The following is a 10,925-nucleotide window of genomic DNA, read 5'->3' as shown; positions in this document are numbered from 1 at the left end:
TAAATTATAAATAATAATGTTAAATAATTGAATTGATTGTAGGATCATACAAATAATGGAAACTTTTTGTAATAGATTGTCCCTGAAGATGGCCGAATTGGCCGAAACGTTGGACGTGTAAATGAAATAAATGTTTTGAGACTATAATTTGGATAGTGTTTTTGAATTATTTAGTAAAAAATCTGTTACCATGTCGATGAGCAAATGTTTTATGCCCTGAATGAAGGCTTAGGAGTACTCATAAGCAGTTATATTTTTTTCTCAATGAATATATAAATACATACACAATTTATTAACAAATAAATCAATAAGGAGAAAAACTAACTATAAACTTATTTTATTAATTTTTATCAAAATGATTAATACTCACTTAAAATCATCTTGATCTTTTCTTCCATAAAATTGTTGGGCATATACAAAAAGATTTATGTAGGCATTTATTTCAGTTCTGTTATAAGCATATCCACCTCTTGCTACAATTGCGTTTGCCTTCACACGACCTAAATTACACTGTTCATAATTATCCATTGTTGAACGTGTACCTATAAAAATACCATTTTCAATCAGTACTTACTCAAATTGAGTACATTAAAATTTTAAATATTTGAATATTCATAAATAAAATAAAATTATAGTAATAAGAACAAGCCTTGAAATGAAAATTTCCCATCATAATTTTGGATTTCATTCCTGCACTACTTAAAACCATGAACAGCTAAGCAAAATTGTACTGTCCACTTTTAAAATACTTTTATTTTTTTAACAATAAGCCTAAAATGTTAAATTGTATGATTACATTCTTGTTACCTTTGTAATCATTCGTGCAGAGTAATGTTGTAAAATGCTTTATACATGAATGTTTTGTCATTCCCAAAGTAACTGTAACCAAACGGCAGGGATGATAACAAACCATTTATTGGTTGGTAACCTTGAACTTAACAGAATTTCTTTCCTGACCTATGCTAAGTTTTCCATAAATTTGAGTGGAATCAAATGGATGGCATGAGAACCTATAGGAAACAAACATTCTCTTTGATGTACGTAGACAATCTAGATGAGAAATTATTTCCATGGCTCACCCGATGACCATGGGTATATCAGGAACAAGAATATATTATACCTCAGTAAAAGGCTAAGAAGAAAGTTAAATTTGATTTGCCTTAATTGGACTGCTTGAAAAGTAATGTCCAATTGCAGCGGTAGCTGGTAAAATAGTAGATACTCTGACATGAAAGCATTGAGGAACATGTTTCATGAGCCAGTGCACAACAATATTTAGTTAACTAAAGTACAAACTAATGGCTAAATAGCTGCCAGAATTAGATCCCCTAAAAAATTGGAACTAAATCTTCAACCTTATTAGTGGGTTCCATAACATATTAGGGTCCCTTCATAACATTTCAAGCAAGAGATCATAAAATCGATATTATTTTTGTTTTCAGCACCTCTGAAAACATAAAAAGGGACCCCAATATGCTTAAAAGCCAAAAAGTTAAAATAAATCGATTTGTGGGCATGAGATCACAAAATTGAGTTTCTTTCCTTTTTTAGCACCCCTGAAAACTTATAGAAGGACCCCAATATGTTAGAAATCCGAAAAGTTAAAATAAATCAATACTCAAGTGCATTATCGTAATATCGATTATTTCTTTATTCTGAGCACCTCTGAAATTAATCGATTCACCTGAGAAAACATAAACATGGCCATATGCCAGATATTGAGCATATTGTAAATGACTGAGAGGTAGACCGAAACTAGGTGAGAGGGTTTTGTTAGGACTGATCTTTTAGATTTGTGTTGAGGCCAGAGTAAGTGGACAGACATGTATAAACAGCATTTGGTGGTAACCTGCATGTTCGGCACTACACCTTTTATTTATTTAGCTTTCTAATGGCATATTATACATTCATATTACAACTCTTATTTCTAGAAATTTATGTAGAACCTGGGAAAATATTTCTTCTTTCGGTGATTATTAAATTATTTATAACTTTATAAATCCATTATTTTTTACAATTAGCAGTTAGATATGATTAATTATTTTGATAACCAAAATTAAAAGTAATTTAAAAATTCACTTTGAGAAGAACCTTTGAAAATTCAGTATTAAAATCCTGTTAGACTGTTCATTGGTGATAATAACTAGCTTAAATTGATGGGATTAAATTCAACATTGATAAAACAAGTTCAAACTCCTTAGAGTCGGTTTCCACAAAATGGTAAAAAAGATATAAAAGTTAAGCCAATTTTAGTAAAAAGTTGCTATAATATTTAAGGCATATTTCTATGTCAAATAAGTAATTTCATTTTTGTAAGAACATTCATTTTTCAGCTTGGCTGTTCACATATACAAAGAGGCAATTTTTTGGGACTTGATTATATGGGACCTTAAAGTTTATAATCTGGTAGAAAACTCAGATACAAAATTTTTCACACTAACAATACTTCCCCATACTATATTGTAGTGATATATTTACTCTTGTAAAATAAAATCAATAAATATTAACTGTTACCATAAACAAAATATATACAATGGAAACTGAACAATTAAAAGTGAATATAATAAAAAGTATGATATAAATAGTAAGGAGAAAATGTAATAAGTTACAACCCATGAAGGGTCACGGGTGCAGTACTTTGTAAGGAAGTACTGCTACTAGAAGACCAATGGATGTGCAAGGAGGTGATTTGGTCAGAATCACGCTTGACTGCCAGATTTTTACCCAATTAAGGTATACACTTCATGAGGCTCGGTTGACTCTGAAGGGCTCCCAAACCCACAGAGCTGACTCACAGCTACAGTGAAAAACCGGATTCAAACATTCTTCTTCTTTTACTGGGAAAACAGGCGCATGAGGCTGCCCCTGGCCTGCTCAATGGCCACAAACCATCTTTCTCTATGTTCTGTAAGGGTAACTGGGATCCTCAGTTGTTGCAGATCCTGCCTCACAGCATCCCTCTTTATCGGCCCTTTGGCCACATTGCCACACACCATCCAGAATATAACTGTACAGTTTATGAGCCCCTCTTTCCTTGCTCATCCTCATTACATGGCCAAGCCATTTAAGCCTCTGTATCCTTATGTACAAAGAGATGTTACATTCCTAGTAGAGCCAAAAGTTTGCCAATCACCATTCTCACATACGGGCCCTAAGATTCTCCTCAGAATTACTCTTTCAAACCTGTCAAGCAGATTAATGCTTTTATTGCTCAGGGTCCAAGTTTCTCCACCGTATGTGACGACTGGCCTTTTTAACTTTTTGTACTGAGTGGACTTGATGGTACGGCTAACAAGTTTGCTTTTGAATAGCCTTACAATGGAGAAATAGGCTCTATTTCCAGCAGCAATTCTGCTTAAACTTTTTCTTCATCCTGGTTCTCATTGATAATAGAGCCAAGGTAAGAAAAATTTCTTACCACTTCAAAATTATAGGGGCCCATTACAAAGCTACTCAGCCTCTGGTCCAGTGGCTTCTTACCCAACAGCATAATCTTGGTTTTTCCCCCATTAATATGTAAGCCCATCTTTTTTGCTTTGCCATCCATCGCGTGCCATCTTTGTAAATACTGTTCCTGCTCTATTTATGATTGCTTGTGGAGCGATATTAAACAGGAGAGGAGCTATTGGGTCACCCTTTTTTAGGCCACACTCCACTTCAAAAGGCTCTGATAATCCACATGATTTTACTTGGCAGGTTGTGCATTTTACTAATCGGGTAAGTTTACTAGGAAGCCGCAATTCATGCATGGTCACTATGAGCTCCCTCCTTACGAATGTATAGTAGACAGCCCAAAAATCAATGAACAGCATCCAAGTTGTCTGCTGATATTCCTTCATAATCACCCAGTTTCTGTTAAACATACGGAAGGAGTCTTTTCCCTCGATAGTTGAGTCTCCCTTCTTCTCGTAAATAGGCACTACTACAGCCTCATTCCACTCCTTGGGTATGGTTTCCTCGACCCATATCTGAGTTATCAGGTCCTGTGGTTTCCTGGCGACTTTGTGATGCCCTGCTTTAAACAATTCTGCTGGGAGTCCATCATTACCGGGTGATTTATTATTTTTGAGTTTAGACAAGATGTCTTTTACATCGTGTGCAATGGCATCCAAATCTTCATCATTAATACCCACTGGTGATTGTACACAGTCTTCTAGACAGTTCTCCGCTTCTCTCGGGTTCAATAAGCTCTTGAAATATTGCTGCCACCTTTCTTGCACTTCTTCTAGCATTAGTATGTTGCCATGGTCGTCTTTGATTAGGTTGGCTCTCCTGATCGGTCCACACTTAACACTATTCACCATTTCATAGAACTTGCAGGATTCATTTCTACTTCTTGAGTTTTCAATTCCCTTAATCTGATTCCTGCTTCTTGCTTCTAAGTAGTCTCTTTGTGTGCATTCTGACATCTTTTTACAACTTGTAACTGAGCTGTGTCTTTCGATCAAACATTACATTATTTATTTATAATTATAATATGTATATTTATAACTAAATGACAGAAAAAATAGAAATGATTTAGTATAATAAATCTTCTTGCATTAATAAAAACTTACAAATAAATACTGAGTCAATAATAATGTCATGAAATATGAAAAGATAAAAAAGTTAAATACCATCAGGACATAAAAGTTGGAAGTCCTCTTTAAGAGTGTTCCTTGCCCACCATTCTTTTCTTTTACCATCTGTATTTTCTGAGATTGTAGTGTGTTTTACAAATGCAACATCTCCACCACCTTCAACTAAACATCTGAAAGCACCTAAAAAAAGTATAATAAAACTAGTAAGTTATTCTAGTATATTTAAATTTCTATATCATATAAATCAAACTAGGTTTTAATCACTGAAAAAAAAATATATAAAACATAATATTAACCTATTTATTCTACTTCATTCAGTAAAAAACATGAAACAGATAGTAATAAACTGTAATTGTTAAGGTTATTAATCCTCTAAAATAAAAAATATCCTAGTAACCTGAATTATAAAGTAGATTTGACAATAATTTCTGGATCCATCTCCTTTAATAAACATTTTCCAAAGTTAACCTAATAAAACTAGAGAACTACTGAACAACCTGATTATATGAGTATGAAGATTAATTATTTAACAGATTGATAGGTGTTTCTGTTCTGGACCTATGAGTCATGATATGATTTTATAAAGTTGAAAGCCTTTCTCAACCATTGCACACTGTTGGTAATGAAAAAAGAATTTCCAATTTGGATAGGAAGCCCCTAAATTAGTGTATTCAAGCAAACAAACCCTTCAGCTTTATATATTAGTTGTACATATCTGTAGATTAAATTATTGTTAAACCTTCTGGGCACCTTAAAAATGATAGTTAAATTTTAGTGGACATAGATTCAGTAGTTTTCGTGAATAATAGTTACAAACAAAACGAACAGCCGGTCCTATTATATAATAAGACTAGAGAAGGTAATTATATTGAATTAGTAATAATAAGAAACTGAATTATTTGATTGTATTTGGACATATTTAATAATAATAATATAAAAATTACCTGTGTGACCATAATAATCTTCAGAAGCATCACGATGACAATACCTATAAGAAGATCCATGACAGAGCTGACACATGTTATCATATGGTAATCCAGTATTGTACTCTGGGCTTTGTGAACCAGGGAGACACATTTTTGAAAAATACTCAGAAGCAGCTTTCATAGAATCACAACCATAACTTCTCATCCACCCATTGGCTAACAAAAAAGCCATTGGTATGATCCAGCCAGCACCAGTATTAACACCTCCATGACAAGTATTTTTACCTGTAATTAATAATTCAACAGTCTTTAATATAAAACTTGTTATTTAACGACTAAAGCACAGTATTTTTCGTTGTTTTCTTTACTTTTTCCTTGTCTTTCTTCAGTACTTGTTTCCTTGTTTATTATATATATATACACTTATTTTCTTTTCATTAAATTTGTTAACATTTTATCTGAATGATGTTCTGCTATAATAATGTCTAATCTCCTTTGACAAAGGAAAAAAAAAGTCAATCATTGTGTTAAAGAAAAGAAAGAAAGTTTCTATATTGTCTTTCAAGTGTAAATTGAATATATAACACTAAACATTTGATTTTTAATGGAAGATTCTTTTTTCATCCTTACCACTAATATTACGAGAGAGTTAAATAATTGTGGTGTTTATTTATTGTAATATTAAATTAAAATCTTTAAGCATTTAACATCAGATTATATCAAAGAAACGGCTAAGATTGACTATAATATCTTAAGATTGTAATAAATCATCATAAGTTCATGAAACCAACTGTCACTGACTACATTATATCAACATAAAGCACACCTTATATGACCAATATTATTGAATGTGGTACATACAAATATAGCATAAATTTCAGTATTATTGTTACTATACTCCTAAAACAGGCAACATATTGACAAAATTCAATATTGATTGTGTATAAGGCCCTTAGGTAAAAACATGAATAGATACTAGAGCAATTGATTCTCAGGATGATCATTAGCATCCCTGTCAATTAAGGAGGTTATATCAAATATAATAATAAAAAAAAATATGTAACAGTATTTTGAGCTCAAATTGCTTCAAAACACTCACAGATTATTATTGAATAACTTGAGACATCAAATTTAAAAGTTGGTTGCATAGTTCACACAAATAGCAGCCCATACAATAAGCAGGTTATGCGACACCTGAACACATTACCCTCCTCTTAGCTTTTCCCTAGTCAGGCAAAAAATAAGATCTTGAATTAGGTTTACAATTAGGTTATAACACCAAAATTCACTTAATATCCTGAATTCTATTTTTTATTTTTTCCAATCCATTTTTAAGAATTGATTATACATCCACTATAACTAGTTCATGTGCAAAAAATGGTGAGTTTTATGTTATTTAACATAAATCTGTACTAAACATATATACTAACGATCGGTGAGAAATTTTCATTCCATTAGGAGATTCTTGAGCTCAATTAATAAAATTTTATCAATGCAAATGTAATTTATAAAGAATAAGTACTGATTGTTAAACCTTTACGATCTGTACATAACTAAATATACTTTAAAATCTTGATTGTTTACCTTTAAGATATGTAATTTCAGTGCTTGGATCCTCTTCTTTGGAAACAGCAACAGCATAATATTCCGGAACACCTAAGTTATAAACTTCAGCCATGATTGGAACGATACTGTAATGCAGTCCACTAGTATAGATATCTCCAGCATCAAAAACTGATATATCAGCATCACTGTAACATTAACTTTAATTTAATTCATTAATCATAATTGTTAAATAATCCCTAAATTATTTAACTAACATAATCAAGTAACAAATAGATGCTATGGATAAATAATTACTAATACAAAATAAAATAATCTTGTATATATTACAGTATGGTCAAATATAAAAATATTTGAAAATGCTCTATTCAATTTTATTATTCAAGGTATTAGATATTAAAGACAGAATAGCATGTAGTGCCAACGTTATAAAAAATCATAATTTAATAGGAAAAATAACTTCTAGACTTGAGAAGTTCTCTGATTCCTTATGCATAAGATTCAATAATTGAAGGAAGCTAGGAAGGAAATGAGGAAATAACCACCTATAATTATATATCACTAACTTCTAAAATTTATAAATGGAAGTCAGCAGGTGTAGCTACAATTAGTAGTCCTCATTTAGTAATAGAAATGAACATCAGTACAATTACAACCATATTCTTCTCAGGCTCAATCAAAGTTGGCTCAAAATTCTTATCACAGAAGCACATATCTTTCATAAATATTAAGTAATGAAATTAACATATTCAAAGTTATTGGGAGTAAAGAATTATTTTTTAAGGCTAATAGTCAGTAATTAAATTTAGTAGCAGTGAAAATGTTCAAGTTGTGATTTGTACAACTTGGATTCATCAGAGGTGATATATTGTGTATGGATAAGTTGTAGTACAACTATATTAGTACAAGTCAGTTGTATAACTTATACACGAATTCAGTTTCAAATTGTCTGTGTAGAGAAATTTTTGTCATCTATTTTTTTTTTAATATTAAGTAAATGGAACAGGCAAAAGTGAGCTTGGATTTCTACGAGATATACCTCTACTCTATATTTGTGCTCCTACCCACCAATTTTCCTTATTTTAGAGATATACCTCTACTCTATATTTGTGTCACCAATTTTCCTTATTTTATTAACTCATAAAAAGATTAGAGGATGTTGGCAGCACACTGTAGAAATCTGCTCTTGTTGCCATGGAAAAAGAATTTAAGTTTAGTTAATTAATCTTTATGTATAGGGACGAAAGTAGAAGAAGATTCTTCAGACTATGAAAATTCAGAACCTCCATTTCCAAATTTGGAATAAGACAAAAATGTCAAATTTATTTCTCAGAAAAAATATAAAGTTCCAGCATACTCCAGTCATTGTGGTTAACCTGGAAACTGAGAGATTGATGTCCTGAAATAAACATCGTGATGGTTAGCATATTTTTTATTTACTTCCTTCTCAATTATGACTTTCATTAATTTCACCTCTTTTAATACTTTTATTATTTATCTTTTTTTATTAATTCTGTATTTTTATTTTGCTATACATTATATATTGTATCATTCTAGAATATTATGATAGAATTTACATATTAATAATTTTATCTCTTTATTCCTTTTTTGTTATTAATCAATTTTTTATTCATCATTATCATCTGTGGTGCTACAACTCTAGTAGAGTCAAGGCCTCCCGCAACTTCATTCGCCAGTCCTCTCTAATGGTTGCCACTGCTCTCCAATTGCGGATTCCCAAGATAGACCTGGCATACGCTGCCACTCCATCGATCCATCAAAGCTGGGGTCTTCCTACACTCCTTGTCCACCACCCGGACATTGTACCACAATCAGCAACTGGCCCTTCAGGTTGGGGGAACAATTACACTAACATCCACCCAGTACACTAATATAGCACACTACACACACCCCCAGCCCCAGAATTCGAATATATTTCTGTAATCATTCCAACCCAAAAATAATTTTCCCAGTTCAGGTAACAACTAGTAATAAATATTAATAACTTTACTGAAACAATAAGAATGGAAGAATGTCTAAATGACTTAAATTACCACATAAATATGTTATTATCGATATAACTTTAGATTAGCCACCTTGATAACAATAATAATACTGACAATAATTATCGGTTTTAATTTTTAAGTGAATCGTAATGATTTATAAATAATACACAAAATACAAATTAAGGACTATAAACATAAATAAACCCAACATTAATAAGTCAATTCTATTGGTTTTGCTAAAGGTGAATTAAAAGAACAATAGAACTACCTTTTAAAAAATAATTTTTTTAACTTGGTCCTCAAATTATATATTACCTAAATATATCCTTCAGTTTGAAAAGTAATTCAATTTAATCACCAAGTAAAGAACTCCCCTTTAGCTAATTTAGAATAGGCCAGCTTTTGTGAAGTAGGTATAATTATATTATATGGTAAGGACTGTTCTACCAGTTTTCAGCATACATTTTTTTTGTTGTGTTCATGATAAACTTATATAAGTAAATTGCTTTTTTTTTTCAGTTCTATTAACTCTTATAAGTTGTAAGTCATCTTTCCCTTAACAACAGTACTCTGTCGCTGCAGTTGCAGGTTTCAAAGAAGGTGGCAATGCGAAACTGGCTATGTGAAATGCCCTTTTAGTAGTGATTTTTAACCTTAGCAGGTAATTAGTGGGGATTGGGGATTTCAGATAAAATGTTATACCAGAGCACTAGAGCAGTACCCTACCAGTCCTTCAAATAATTTTTTTTATTTAATTCTTAGAGACTTTTATTATTACAAACAAAACAAGTTATTAGTTTTTCTTAGATTTTGAATTTCAGAACATTTGGACCTTTTGTGGTCCATGACATATTTATTTTTTGGAGGGCCAGAATAGATTTATTTATCAGGCTTGTGATGAATGTAATTTTTGAGCATTGGATGACTTCGATTAAGGGGCCCCGAATGGATAATTTTTTGGGTACAGGCCTGATACAATTTTAAGTTCTTAGGAAAATTTGTTTTTGGGCTCAGAATGGATCCATTTATGGGGCTCAGAGCTGAAACAATTTTAAGTTTTAGGACAAATTTATAAGAGCAATGTTTTCCGACCTGTCATCATTACAGTTGGTAGAGTTCATATATTACAACAGTTTACTGTCAAGCTGTATACATAGGACAGTTAAACATGGAGGTTAATGTGACTATTAATCCACTGACATTATTTGTACTATTGCCAGTATAAAACAGACTTTTGCTGCAATAACGGATACTGAACGACAGCTAAATGTCAAGGTGTATACAATGTGTTTGATAACATGACATTTGCTTCACTGACATTACTCACACTATTAACCATCATGCTAGACCTTGTGCATATACTGTAACTATCAAATAGTAACACCATGGTAATGGCTAACACTTTTGTCCCAATAACTGAAACTGTATGATACTACACTGTCAAGACATATATATGTAACAGTTAATACAATAGGTAATATGACAATTGCTTCACTGGCATTGCTTGTACTATTAGCTATCACATAAGAATTAGTGTGACAGTACAATAATCACTGTAACAATCATACACTTAGAGTTATAATGATTCTTCAATGAGCAAGTAAAGTGGCGGGTATTAGTCTGGTAAAACAGGTATTTTCAAGACGCTGAGTGGGTATTTTTTTGTTGGGAAATCGGCAGCACTGTTTATTAGTTAAATATTCATTACAGATCTATTGATATCTCCAGTAATATATTACTCCCTTTTCTGAATAGATAATTAGTTGAATCTCATATATGTGCAAAATAAATAATTAGTTGAATCTCATATATGTGCAAAATAAATAATTAGTTGAATCTCATATATGTGC

The 10,925-nt window shown here is 31.7% G+C and overlaps 1 protein-coding gene across 1 annotated transcript in view; it reads right to left on the bottom strand.

Annotated features, from left to right (window-relative positions):
- Positions 1–10,925, bottom strand: part of Tsf2 (transferrin 2) — a 29,118-nt gene that overhangs the window by 3,497 nt on the left and 14,696 nt on the right. The window contains exons 11-14 of the mRNA XM_014428497.3: positions 7,091–7,257; positions 5,525–5,791; positions 4,617–4,760; positions 371–542 (exon numbers count right to left, since the gene is read on the bottom strand). Coding sequence (XP_014283983.1) covers positions 371–542; positions 4,617–4,760; positions 5,525–5,791; positions 7,091–7,257 — 750 coding nt within the window. The remainder of the gene's footprint in view (positions 1–370; positions 543–4,616; positions 4,761–5,524; positions 5,792–7,090; positions 7,258–10,925) is intronic.

The sequence above is a fragment of the Halyomorpha halys genome, unplaced genomic scaffold (genome assembly GCF_000696795.3).
Source record: "Halyomorpha halys isolate HHAL.00 unplaced genomic scaffold, Hhal_1.1 Scaffold33.1, whole genome shotgun sequence".
Lineage (NCBI taxonomy): Eukaryota > Metazoa > Arthropoda > Insecta > Hemiptera > Pentatomidae > Halyomorpha > Halyomorpha halys.
The sequence above is the reverse complement of the archived record's forward strand: the minus strand, read 5'-3'. Positions and strand labels throughout refer to the sequence as shown.